The sequence below is a fragment of the Vidua chalybeata genome, chromosome 4 (assembly GCF_026979565.1).
Source record: "Vidua chalybeata isolate OUT-0048 chromosome 4, bVidCha1 merged haplotype, whole genome shotgun sequence".
Taxonomy (NCBI): Eukaryota; Metazoa; Chordata; class Aves; order Passeriformes; family Viduidae; genus Vidua; species Vidua chalybeata.
In genome coordinates, this window is record NC_071533.1 from 38879043 (window position 1) to 38893777 (window position 14735).

General features: G+C 38.2%; 1 protein-coding gene across 1 annotated transcript in view; it reads right to left on the reverse strand.

The window, feature by feature from the left end:
* The window catches only part of SNX25 (sorting nexin 25), an 80758-nt gene that overhangs the window by 38629 nt on the left and 27394 nt on the right, over positions 1-14735 (reverse strand). The window contains exons 4-6 of the mRNA XM_053940048.1: positions 10439-10611; positions 9390-9576; positions 3686-3756 (exon numbers count right to left, since the gene is read on the reverse strand). Of these exons, the coding sequence (XP_053796023.1) occupies positions 3686-3756; positions 9390-9576; positions 10439-10611 (431 nt within the window). The remainder of the gene's footprint in view (positions 1-3685; positions 3757-9389; positions 9577-10438; positions 10612-14735) is intronic.

Below are 14735 nucleotides of genomic sequence, written 5' to 3' on the forward strand. Positions count from 1 at the left end.
TGGTATCATACTGCGAACCTCTCACATTACTTTGTGTCTCAACATTTTAGACCTTTGACTCTCTCAGGGAATCAAATGCAAAACTTACTGCTTAACAAGAATCAGATGCTTTTGCACGTTTTTATTTGCTCTCTTATGCTCACATACCAGAAGATTCAAGTGATAGAAATCTGAAAAGAAAGGAATCCCATAATGTGCCATTTTTTAACTACAGAGGATTTAATACAATGATGTTTAGAAGTACTTTAAAATACTTTCTGATTTTATTAGTGTCCTAACAGCTAAATATTTTGCCAATAGGTGGCACCAGCACTAGTTAAAAAGTGTAAAGAATGCTGTCCTTACTGAGCAACAAGCCTTCCTTTCCCACCTTACTAGGCACCAACATTAAATGCATACTTTGGTATCACCAAATAAAATAGTAAAAAGGTCAGGTAACTGTAGCCCCTGTAAGAAGTCATCAGTGTGAAATCTGGACCCCACCTATTCATTGTTTAATAATAGACAGAGTTTTGGCCACCTCTGCTACACTAACTGCTCCTCAGGTTTTTGTTTGTACCTTCTTCTATTGAAAACACTGCTTCAGGAAGCTCCCATATTTCCAAACGATGGAGGCTGAGACTGCTCTCATGTGGAAACCCAACTAAGTACTACATCCAGTTCTGGGGACCTCAGCACAGGAAAGACATAGACCTGCTGGAGCAGATCCAGAGGAGAGCCATGAAGATGATCAGAGGGATGGAACACCTCTCCCAAGAAGAAAGGTTGAGAGAGCTGGGATTGTTCATCCTGGAGATGAGAAGGCTTTGGGGACACCCAGCTGCAGCCCTTCAGTACTTAAAGGAGGCCTGTAAGAAAAATGGGGACAGACTTCTAGCAGGCCTGTTGCAATAGGACAAAGGGGCAATGAGGGGCAATTTGGATTATATAAAAGGAGTGTCTTTTACAGTGAAGGTGACAAAACACTGGAACAGGCTGCCCAGAGAGGTGGTACATGCCCCATCCCTGGAAACATTCAAGGTCAGGTGGATGGGACTCTAAGCATTCTAGTTGAAGACATACCTGTTCATTGCACAGGGCTTGGAGCATTTTTAAAGGTCCCTTCCAATCCAAACACTCTATGATTCTATATCCACATATGTACTATCTACACTTGCTGTACTGTTACACTTTTAGAGCAGACATCAGGCTCAACAGAATGCTGGCCAGCCAGAGTTCAGCTGCTCTAGTTGAACACCCAGGCACTAAAGAAGCACTTACATTTTCAAGACCCAGTTTTGCCACAGGAAAAGAAATAGCTATCAGTAAGACTGTCTCTTGCCAGGTTGGGGTCAAAGCTAAGAGATGCCCTTGACACAAAAGGCAAGAGCTCATTTAGCAGCAAAGAAGGCACTGTCATATACAGCCAGCTGCCACGCTCTCACATCACTGCAGGTATGCACCACCCGCTGGGGGAAAAGATTAAAAAGAGAAAGACAGAATGAGATTGTGCAGACACTTCCATTTTGCATAAAGCTTACATGTAGTTATTCACCATTAACTCTGGGGGTAGCATTACCCTGTAGCATCCAGAAAAGGAAACATCAAAACATGATGCCAAGTAACATGGCATCATGTTCTATAAGATTTCAACAATCTTTATATTAGCAGTGAGCTGTGCTGGGGTTTTTTTGTTGGGTTTTGTTTAAGAAAGGTACCACAGTTTTTCCTCTAACCTGTTATTTTTAAAATTTAGGAACATATTAGATTCATTACCACATTAGGTAAAATGCCTCCACTACCTTTAGGAAAAATAAGCCACAAAACAGTCTTCAGAACCAGATTTTACCCCTCTACAGATTTGATAGTTCTCTTTAGAGTTTATTGTACATACATAGAGCCTGAAAAATTTTGGTAGATGAAAACTGGAGTGGAATAATTGAAATTTAAAATCTGCCCTAAATTTGTGTGAATTATAAAAAGATTGTATTTCCATGCCTCTGTTGGGCATACAGTTTCACATGTTTCAAGCAAAAAACCATCAGCTTCTTCAGACAATGTGCACAACCATTGGCTATTTAATAAACAAAAGGGTTAGCCCAAATAGTCCCAATAGCTAACAGAGTCAGCAGTAGTAATCAACCCTTAAATTATATATAAGGTTACCATAGGAATAAACCAAAAATAAAAGTCCATATTATAATACAAAAATTCAATGCACCAGTTAGTGAAATTTCTGTTAGGTTTTTTTTAGTACAGGTAGAAATCAAGAGCCTAAAAAAATGCAGAATCAACTTTACCACATACCACCAGCTCTATAATATTTTTGTACCTGTTCTTCCATACCAGACAACTGTAGCTTTAAAAACATATTCTGTTCAGGATTTAGAACACTAGATATTTAAACAGATAAAGTCAAGTGAGAGAGCAAGAGAATTAATTAATAAATAATTAATTGTAGGAACATAAACTATAAAAATATTCCCCAAATCAATTATTGTCTCAAAAAGACCAATGGTAGCACAAATGGAAATACGGGCTTAGCAAGATTTGATTTTTCAGGATGTTCTCAGAGTTAAATTCCTTTGTCTCATTTTATTACTTTATGAAACAGACTTCCCATTCAATTACCTTTCATCTGAAAAATATTAATATCTATTTCTATAATGTACACTTGAATACAAACCAATGCCTACTTTTCCTTTAATCTTTGTTTGATACAAGCAACGTATTCTACTGGAATGCACATTTAGCTCTATTTTAGAGTGTAAACAAAAAGCATTATTGGTGTTGACAGCCTTATACTTTCTGAAACTTGAGCATGGACTCAAGCTCTTCAGATTGTCAAAAATTTCCCCACCGCACAGCATGTTCATTTTCTGTTTCTGCATTTTTCATTACACTTGAATAGACTTTTTAAAGTTTTCCTTTCTGATACATGGAACTAGAAAAGGATTTTTATAACCTAGAGAGAGACAGATTACATGAGAACCTAAAATCTTACAGATGTATTTATAAAGAAATTATTTTACTATCTATTGCCTTTTTATTATGCATTGATACAACTGAAGTATACCTCCCTAAGCAATGATTTGGTCAGTAATTTTGCCATTAAGATCATCTCCTGATGATATACCTCAGTTTTTACATATTTTGAGAGCCACAAAAAGTAGTATATGTAATAACTATAAGTACAACTGTAATATGCACTACTTTTAAAAAGACAGCCATTACCAACTCATTGAAGATTTAAGAGGACTCTATTGCAACTGGAAAACATAATACATTGAAGAGTCAAAATAAAGTCTGACAAATTATGCTGTATCATTCCTTCTTTTGTGTTTCAAAGAGAACAGACTGAAATTTTGAAGAACAGATTGGATTAAAAAAAGTGGAAATATGATTCTCAGCATATAAACTTGTAATGTCAGAAATCCCAGTCACAGCAAGTTCTGAAAATAAATGTATCATAGATATGACCTTTCTCATGATCCATCAGCTTAGATGAAGAGAGGGTGGGGGGATAATCATACCACGTGAGCTTCTGGAAGATTCAGACAAATGAAACAGCAACAAAATACTAAAGGCATAGCATTCCTAAAATCTGTCTAAAAAACCCACACACACTGATTGCATATGTATGGCAGGAGTTCAAACAGCTTTTCAAAATGAAAACAACATATGTGACTTAAAAATGGAATCTTACCTTTCTGTCTCTTCACTTGGGGAATATTGCTGATTGTGGTTGCCTGAACTATTTCCACTACAATTTGATACCTAATTTTAAAAACAGTAGGGAAAAAGGGTGAAGAGAGAGAGGAGAAGAAAAAAACATGGCATTAATTTTTTACAATGTGTTCTTCATACAGCACACTTAAGAATTAATAAAAATCAAAATACTTCTACTTCCTCCTCATCTAGAAACAAAGTAATCTCACAGTATACCTGCAACCTAAGAAGCAGGGAAAACAGATTGTCTTGTAACAAAAAGGAGACATTCAACTAACCATAATACTGCACTCTTCTCTCAACTGATGGCATTGCACAGACAGGTAATATGCAGTAAACGCAATATAAAGTCACACTCTAAACATTATATATAAGTTTTCTTTAGGAAACCAGGGTGGCAGTTCAGTTTAGAAGAAAAGAGCTGTCTGTAAGGTTCTTCAAGCTAATCCACTCAAAATGGAGCATATATAAATTTGTAGAAGAAACAAATTACACTAAAATACATAAAACATCAAAGCACTACACTCCAGGAATAATTAAAACATGTTTATCATCTAAAACTACATTAAACAATAGCAGACAGCTAATGCAGCTAGCAAACTGAATTTTAAGTAAAACTGATTTTGTAACTAACAAATACTATGCACTCAGCAAAGAAAATGACTGTCAGTTAAGTTTTCATAAATGTCAAAGTCCTGGTCATAACACTCCTTTCAATGCATTTACTTTGGTAGCTACTGATACTGGTAAGAAAGCAAGTATTCCAGTGAATTTGCTATCTATCAAGTTAACTCTTAGATGAAAGCTGAAGCCTCCTGGAAAAGCTATTTCTGTGATGATTTATTCTCCATTTAAGAAAGAACATGTGATCCTTAAAACATATTTACCTTCTTTCATGTAAACTTTTCTCACCAACATCACTCAATTCCCCCCATTTTTCTTGTAACTCTTTCAGGATTTTGATTGTCCCTGGCTCACCGTATACACAGTTTTATACACACAGCATACACTCACAACTACATTTCCAGATTTTTTTTCTGCAGCAAATTCTTCAATTATCAAATTGAAACCTGAAAACCTGTAATTTTTGTAACACTACTTACTTTTGCCATTACTGTATTTTGATTGTTTCCACCCACTACCAGAGTTCTTGCCCAGTCTGTCAGAGGAAAAACAGCCCCATAGTAAGGGTGGTGGTGTGGTGCATACAAAGTCACACACACTCAGACCAAGGCTTCCCAAATTATTTAGGACAGTTCAGTTAGACTTTTGATGCATTGCTTATGTGATCTGTAAATGCCACTCACTGCAATGACACTCATTGACCACACTCAGGTATTGTAGGCTAACTGTGAAATCATGAATTTATCAAACAAGGTATGGACAACCAAGTGCACATGGAAGGTACTTCCCACTTACCTTGCCATTTTTTCCTTCCAGATTTACTCCCATTTGTTCACTTTTATGGTTTCACTTTTTTTTATTACCAATACTTAACACAGCATCTCTTTTTTTCCTGTTCTTTGTGTTACTTTAATATGGGAGATGCTTGGAGTTACATGCTCAAAGATACTACGTAGTCTGCTCCTCCCAAGCACTGGGCTCCTGCTGAAGCTACTCAATGGGAGTGCTGTACAACACAGCACCAAGAAACACACCCTTGCTACACTGCCAGACCATGACCCTTTCCTCCCTGTAACTCTGTTCCAAATATTCTAGTTGCTAGATATTCTGTGGTGCTGATGAGCAAACATCTAAGGACATTTTAGATGTGATGTATTAATTTAAGGAAGTGACTGCACTAGATAAATGGGACCCTTCATGGCCTCACATCCATATTACTTCCTTCTTCCCTATTCTCTGTTCTATTCATGCACTTCTCTCATTTCTTAGGTAAAAGATGATAAAGAGCCAGTAGTAATGGTCTTCCTTACAGTGAACTGTGTTGTGACTTTTTGCTGCTATAAAAATAAATATCAGCATAAATACAATGCTGATCCTGAGAGCAGAATTAAAACTATCCACCAGCTTATCTCCTTATTACTATTTGTTCTCAACTATGTTTTTAATTCAGCATGTCTTTTATCTTTAGTCTTCTCCTGACAGAGAAAGTACACGTTTCACATCTGATGTAAAAGAATTCATCTCTTCTTTATTTGTAGCAGAATTCCAATTAATCCATGCTAAATTCAGTCTGAGGGGAAATTAAGGTGAAATTTCACTGTTTAACTGTTTCTTCTTGAAAGACATAGGGACAACACTCTATGTGAAAACTTGGTAATACAGGAATAAAAGTCTGCCTTCATGACAAACATCAAAGAAATGAAACATTAGAGAGTGTGGGTTTGAAGGACATTTGTGTATAACCATACAATGGTCCCTCCTGTGAAAGCTTTGCTGGTTTGTTCTCACCCCATTCCCCCCAATAAATTAAACTTTTAACAGGGTAAAGGTATGATAGGAAAACAAACAAAAAACCCCAAAACAGCTCCCCAGAAATCAGCAAATTCCTTTTTATGAAAATATCAGCTCCCCTGATTTCCCTACAAAAATTAAAGGGATAGTTCCACAAAAACAATAATTATGTTCCAAGAGATTAAGCGACTAAATGTTAGAGGTTCACTATAGATACAAACAATGAATCCTAAAGTTCTCCAAAATTAATATTAAGTAGTTACTGCATCATTCAAATGCATTCCAAAAATAAAATCCATAAAAGCAATGCAGAAAATCAATACAATATTTCTTCTTAAGGTAGTGCTTCTAAGCTAGGAGAGAAATAAGATTTAGAAAATCCTAGCACCGTTATTATCCTTCCAGGGAGAGCTATTTGCACAGCAGAGAGCTTTACATTCGCTTACAAGGAAGCCCACATAGCCTCCCTCTCTTTTCTGACTTCCTGGGTGAGAGCAACACACACCTTTCACCCACAGGTTTCCACGGAACCAGCCAGAGGTTTTCCTTGCCTTCCCCACCATGAATACCTGGCTATAACCACAAGAAAGCCTAGCAAAACCCTGTTAATTAACTCAGTCTGGAAGGATGCCCTAGCAGCCCTCCCTCCTGTACTGTCACGTGCACACATCAAGAGGCACCCAGGAGCCCCTGCCTTCTCGGCTGTGCTCAGTCAAGAGGCTGAGGAAATGTTTATCAGTGTCTCACAGCCCCTTGAACTTAGCAAGGTATTTTATCTTTATTTTATTAAACAGATAATAATCAATCTGCAAAGATAAGCATGACAGGAATGTTTAATACAAAATAATGAGTTCCTAGCAACTGTAGTGCCTTAGGATAAATTTTCCTCAAAGCTAAGCTTACAGTGAAAATTGCTACTGCCTGTATGTGTTCTTTACCAAGATGTTATGTGGCAACATAAGTAACAGGAGGAGGCTTAGAATTCATGAATGTCATGCACTGGCTTAGAACAGACACTGAAAAATGATTTCCAAATAAAACCAAGAACAGGAATTCTTGATGAGCATAATTACCCAGAATAGCATCTAACTGGAAAACTCTGTTCAAGTAAAACATGTCAGTAATTTATTTGTTGTAAGAGAAAGGGAAGCATTTGCCCCATTCCCATCACTCCTACAGACTCTTACTGTGCTTCTCAGGGATAAGTGCACAACAGCTTATTTGTTTCTTCCTATTTAACTCCTTTATAGATTTGCCCTGTGGTTCACTGTTGTGAATTACAGCTAAGTACCACCTGGTTTTGTTTGGTTTTCAATCCATATAGGGATCACTGCTTGGTTTGTTAATGCAAATCTGCAAGCTTTCACTGGTTAATCATGAAAGCTTTGCCAAACAGACTACACAAATTTGAAATGACTGCAGGTTGGCCCATCTTTCTCTGGGTGCTCCCACAGTGCTAGAGGACAAAGAGAATGGGAATGCCTCCTCCCACAGGAAACGCTCTTTAACCACTATCCCAGAGGAAGGAAGAACACTGCCTCCAAAATCAGATACTGTTTCTCTTAAAAAAGAAAATACATTTTCTCAGCTATTTTCCATTGAAATACTGATCAGGTTAGACTGACCAACATTTTGTAGGGTGTAGAGGAACATATTTCAAGATGAGGCAGTTGGACTTCACGGACTAGAAAAGGAAAAACCTAGGTGCAGCCAAAACCACATTATTTCATAAAGCAGATCTGCTCTCTGGTATTAAAGAACACAATTTAAAGTGACCTATGAGCTAAAGAGAGAACACACTGAGCATTAATGTGCTTGAACAACAACAACAACATAAGAGTTGGGTCTCTTTTGAAACAAACAGATCCATTAGTGTGATTATGCTAATAAATACATCAATTAGGTTTTAGGCAGAGTCTAATATAGACTAATTTCTGCTCTCAGGAAAGGCGCACTGTCCTAGAGTAAAGAGCAAATTTTACAGCAGATGAACAATAAGTAGCCAAGCAACAGAATCATTTCACCATCACCTAAATGTATTTTCCTATCCCAGAAATGCAAGTGGTTTCAGAATCAAAGAGGAGAACAAGAGAAAGGATGACGTTATTTGTGCAGCCTGCACACTCCATCCCAGTAAGTCATCTCTTGGCCTGATCAGGCCAAGCCTAACAGAAGTTCAGGGTCACAAGAGATGACACAGAAGTCACCAAATGTCATCAATATGCATGTGTATTTCAGATGTTTCTGCAGTCATTTGAGAAGAGAAAAAACTGGCCTGCAGCAGCAACAGGAGTTGGGAAGAGGTGGTAAGAGCTTAGGACAAACGCTCCAGAAATGGTTTCAGGCGTCCTCCAAAGCTTTGCTCTGCTCAACAAAACCAACTCAAGGACATCTATGGAGGTTGTATAACAGCAGTTATCTCTGTTCCCCACTTCCCAGTCAGCTGCTCATTATCCTTTCACATAAATCAGAAATCAGAGGAGAAACAGCTGTAAAGATAAGGCAAGCATAAACAACTGGTTCTTGGGCAAGCAAGCTTGAGATGCAAGCAGTATCTCATATTAAGAGGAGAGATATAAGGAAAAAGATGAGACAGTGAGTAGAATTAGTATGAAAGGGAGCAGGTGCTATTTGCATTAGAAAACAGGCAAACAAATATCAAACAAACTCTTGATATGTAGGAGCTCAGTGATGTTTTTTCTGTTTTTAACAAGCTCTGTAGAGGTCATTAACATGGTTAAGAAGGATGCAATTGGGAAACACCTCCCTGCAATAGTCCAAGAAAACCTCTCATCCAGTGGTATAATGTGCTGGAACTCAAACCCCTTCTTTCCATGCCACAGAATCACAACAAGCTGCTCTGAATGCTCAGTGTCCCTAAGATCACTATAGTTCACAGTCACCAGACCATCCTGGCCAGTCATAATTCATAATGAGGAGAAAACCATCCACACCAATGGAAATTCAACATATTTCATCTAATTCCACAGAGGGAAGTTGCAAAGAAGAGTTCAGTATGCCTTTCATACATTTCAAGCATTTATCCCTTTCAACAGTACAATCATCTCCAGTATAATACTAAGCAGAATTTTTATGCATTTTCTGCCACTGAGCTAAAATGCTGATTACATTAGAGACCTAAAAAACGTTGTAGCTTATCATCCTTACTATCTCTGCTTCACCAAACAAAAAGAAATCTAAAATTAAATTTAAAAAGAAAAATCACAATTCATTCAAGTCTTAGTAATGGGCTAGAAAAGAAGCACCTCAGTTGTTTCAGGAATTCAACATCAGAGCTGCTGTTAATGAGCTTGATGAACTCCTCATAAGAAGGAGCATATGTGTAGTCTTTCTTCTGATGCTCATTCATCTGTTCTCTGTACTCCAGCTGGCTGAGTAGCATTCGGTTAATGTAATCTGGATCACTCAGCAGTTCCACCAATGGTTTCAGTACTGGAGAGAAAAAAATATTTTAAAACAAAATCCTTATGCTGAAGAATAACTTATGTCTTGCAAATAAAAACTGCAGCTAAAAGGCAGAAATAAATATCCAAGTTTATAAACATCAAAAAATACAAAACCAGTCTTCTGGACCACACAGTACATTTGAGATTGCATATACTTTCTTGATAAAACTGGTTATTCTATTACAGAAATTGATGTACATTCACAAAGCTGAGCTCTATTTGAAAAATTCCAAGTATTTTCACTCTTTATGCTGTGTGTTCTGAAGGCTATGACACTATAGCCAGTATAAATGAAAGTAAACTGAATTGCGCAATATACTTGGAACTTCATAATTTCTGAATTTCACAGTGACATAAAAAATGCGTTCTGTATTTATAAAAAGTGTAGCTGATAAAAGCAAAATAGAAATCCCTCCATTAAAAAAAAAAAACACTGCATAAATCAACGTGTAAAATAATGAATTTAATATAATGATTCAGTTATAGGATCCACAGATTTAAGGATGTGTTTATTCATCTGAATGTAATATAAAAGGCCAGAATTATTCATATAATCACTATAAATAATGCCAAGGAAAGCTGCAAAAGTATTCCTCTGTGAAAAAAAAACAGAATAAGAAAGGATAAATTGTGTTTTATCCTGAAATGTGATAAAACAGCCTGGCAGCAGATCATGAGAGCTAAGTAAGTATATGCTTGATTTTTTGAATATAGTGTCTTACTGGCTATCACAGAAATTAAATTTCAGAATATAAAAGCAGAGCATCAAGACTTATACATGATAAAACTTTGTAATTGCTAGTATTGTACATGTACAAATGGTTAATCATCTCTTATCTTTGATCTACCTTTTGTTGCAAGTATTTCTGCAAGGACTATGCGCAAGCTGACAGACTGGACATCCTTTGAGGGTAGGAGACAATACACCAGAACTTGAGAACATTTTTGCAGAAATCTTACTTCTTCATCAGAGCTCCTCAAGCATGAGTGCAGCAAAAAAGGTCTTGGTGGATCTTCCTGCCTAGAAGGAGAAAAATAAAAAGGAGAGAACTTACATACCACTTGTATCAGAAGTCACCTACGATCATCAGTCGCTAATTGATAAAATGCTGCAGCATGAACACCAGGTGGGTGCTGTGCTGAACATGCACAGCAATATGCTGCTGGGTGAGTAAGCCCATGATGCACACCGTGCTGTTTGCAGACTCCTCACAAACAAGTCTTTGGATGACATCTCTGAAAGAAACAGGGAGCAAATCTCCCTCACCTTGATTCTGTTCCCAACACTATCTACTTTATCTCCTTGCAGGTATCAATGTTTTTCTGGACTTTTCAGACCATGTTTGACTGAACTCCTTAGTGCAGGTCACAGCTGTACGTTTTCTTTATATAAAACCAGCTGCAGAAGCAGAGACAAGGTATCCTAGCAGCTCTTTTATGGCCACATGCCTGATGTGCTCCAATCCATTTTAACAAGGTGACCGAGCCAGTGGTTCCAGACAGAGTGTCACCTGAGAGGCACCACAGTCATTTACAAAGGCAACCAAGACTTGTTGTCAGTAGAAGGCTCTAAGGTGCTACAAAGGCTTGTACCTGTCATGTCTCATACCAGTACCTGCTCCTATTTCCCATAACATCTACTTTCTTCCCAGAGCTGGAGGCTGCCCTGGTTAGGTTAGGCTGCTGTCCTACTCAACTGACTGCTACTCACAGAGCTGCTCTAAGCCCACTGCTTCTGTTGGTGGAAAAAGTGACCAAGAACTGTATACCGTCAAACCAAATGTCTTCAGCTATACACCACTATACGGCCAATAGTGACAGCTCAGAAGGATGAAAATATGTTGGAATAGTAACATTAACTCTGATTTTGTTCTAGTAATACAATAATTCATCTTAAGGAGACTAAAAGTGGTTTTACAATTATTTTTCAGAAAAACAAATGTAAAGATGACATTTGGATTTGATTTGACTAATGCCTTTAACTCAATCACAAATCAAATGTTTTGTTTGCAAACACGGATCATTAAAGGTGTTTCAATTGTTATAGGTATGACAAATTTCAAAACAAGTCCCCTGGAACATCTTGGATATAAATACTCTTTTCTGCAGAATAGTGGTTTATGAAGATGACCTGTAATCTTCATTATCAACCAGTCCAGGTGGTGCAGCTGACTGAGCTCAGAAAGCTGTTTATCTTGTTCTGGTAGGACCTTTTCTCAGTGGCAGATGAATACAGAGCTGTTTTCCTCAGTGCATTTCTACTCTTCTTGCATACCCCAGCCCCTGTGCAGCCCCCTCTGCACCACATCAAACATTCCCTGTCATGTTCTCCCTTAAAGGCATTCATTATTTATCCAAACCCAGACAAGTCCTAGGCAGATTACTGACAGAAAGTCTGGGTCATTTACCTACAGCCAACTCTTATTGTGGAAGTAAAGTCTTCCAGACAGGTTGGGGCACCCAAAGTCAGCCACTTAGAAACACAGCCAGAAGCGTACGCAAAAATGCTGGCAAACAGGATGACTCACAGTGAACATAGAAAAATTAACGTTGAAAAAGTCCTTTTAGATCATGAAGTCCACCATTAAGCCATGTCCTTAAGTGTCACATTTACATGGATTTTTAACACTTCCCAGGACAGTAATTTTACCACTTCCTTGGACAGCCTGTTCCAGTGTATGACCATGTTTTCAGTGAAGAAATTTTTCCTAATAATGTAAGCCTCCCCTGGCACAGCTTGAGGCCATTTCCTCTTATCCTGTTGCTTGTTACCTGGGAAAGGACACAGACCCCCACTTGGCTACAACCTACTTTCAGGCAGTTCTCTCAGTAGAGAGCAATAAGGTTTCTCCTGAGCCTCCTCTTCTCCAGACTAAACACCCCCAGCTCCTTCTGCCACCCCTCATAGGGCTGGTCCTGTAGACCCTTCCCCAGCATCCTCTGGACATGTTCTAGCACTTCTATGCCTTTCTTGCAGTGAAGGGCCCAAAACTAAACCCAGGATTCAAGATACAGCCTCACTAGTGCCAAGTACAGGAATTATCACTAGAAATTATTCCTGTGTATTAACAGCCATGATACAGAGAACTGAATGCAAATGGTGACTGCTTTTTGGCCTGTAAACAAACCCATCTATTTTGGACACCTTATTTCTGGGACATCTTGCATAGTGATCTTGCACATACAAAGCATAAAACAGACCCAAAATGCATAGAAAATTTCACTGAACTGAGATTAGCCTTCTTTGTCTTCAATATCTATCTGCAAGTCTCCTGAGGAATGCCAGTCTGTTTGGGACTGCAAACACACTGGAGCATTAACTGTACCTATAGTATCACCCATGCAAGAGAACTTTGTCCCCTACTGCAAAAATTTATTCCAGTCAAGAGCCAACACATACAGCTTTGCTGAGCTGGACCTATGCCAGGATTTTTCTGACACACAGGCAGGAGAACACAAACGGAAAATGGAACAGAATAAACAAGCACATAGGCAAATACTTGGTTCTTACCCTTCTCATTTGTCTAGTGTGTTCCTGCCTACAGGAATGCAAGGGAGGAGCAGAGTTGCCTACTCTCCAGTTTACAGACCGTTCAAGAAAATCTTCATTTTTTCCTGGAGTTGTCTCCAATACCAAAGAAGATATGACTCTCTAGAACAGGTTTTCCTAGCCAAACTATATCTACATGTGATCTAAAAAGCAAAAGGGAAGATAATTACAAAAATACTAGAGAAACAAAGTCTTCAGGAAATTCAACTTGAAGCCTTGCCTGTCAGTGCCAAACAGTTCTGTCAACAAATCCTAAAGTATTCATCACTGCTGGGCAAGAGAAATAAAAGGAAGACTGAAAGCAGGAGAGGAAGCTTGGGGGGAAGTGAACGGCTACAGAATAAATCAATATGACAGTGATAAATCAGACAAGACAAACCAGACCGGTTTATATCCTCCTTTGCATGTATACAGGAAGCATTACAGTTCTATTTGTCTCAATATTACAATTGCAGAGCTTGCAGGGAAATACTGTGTGTCAACTAAAGGTCTGGCCAGTACACAGCTGCCCTTTTAACCCAGGCTTCCCCTTCACTGATGCACATTTAGAAAGAGAGCAGTGAGCAATCAGAGAAGTATTAACACCACTGCCCACTTACCAAACCATGTCGGTTTACTACCTTGGAGCAAGAGCTAAGATGTCCTGATCAGGCATATTCTTAAGGCTTGATATAAAACTTAGATCTTCAATTCTGTGAGAATGTGGCACTGTTCATTTTGCAGAGACCAATAGGAAAAGCAGAAATTTAAGTGCAATCCACATACATGTACACAAAGCAAAGTGCTGCTATATCTCTCCAGTGTCAATAAAGATATTAAGCAGTATTAAATAACCCAAATAGTAACAAACATTTTTTTCCTATCTAATTCTGAATATGTATTACTAGCACTGTGTGGTTGGATTTTCCCAACAAATAGTCCCTTAGTAATCCCAGAAAACTGAACTAAGATTGTTTGCAGATATTTTTAGACAGAGCTTTAAAAGCCTAGTCAAGCAGCCATAAATTCTGAGCACAACTGTGTGCAGTCAACTAATATAAATGTGGCATTCTAGAAAATAGTTCCAAAACAGGCATGATACAAGCTCTTTAAACCAGGCTCAATTAATCTCCTTTAGACAATATTCAAATAATGGCAAGTGGCAACTTCGTTAATTTGTGTCTTCTTGAACAATTAAGACTGAAGTAATACTGACAATAGACATCTGTCAAGATGCAGGTGACTTCAGTGATTTACAACAGTAGACAGAACATATGCTCTATACAGCATTCTTACAGATCATACCCATCTTCTCTCCCCCACGAGCTACAGAGTCAGCCTTAACCTTGCTCAAATGCCTTTTCTGTAATTTTATGAAAAGCCTTCTCTGAATTTTTAACTCTATCCAATACTTTTATATAGCACCAGAAAGCAAAGGGATTTCCTTCAGTTGCACCTCAAAGCACTGGAAGATCAAGCAGTAGAGTACAAATATAGATCAATAGATAGGACCTGCCAAAGTGAATTCCTTTGTACCAGGTCTGTTCCAAGCTGTACTTTTCTGTGGGAACAAACTAACACCTGTGACTATCCTCTGCTCAGAGGTCACTTTGTGC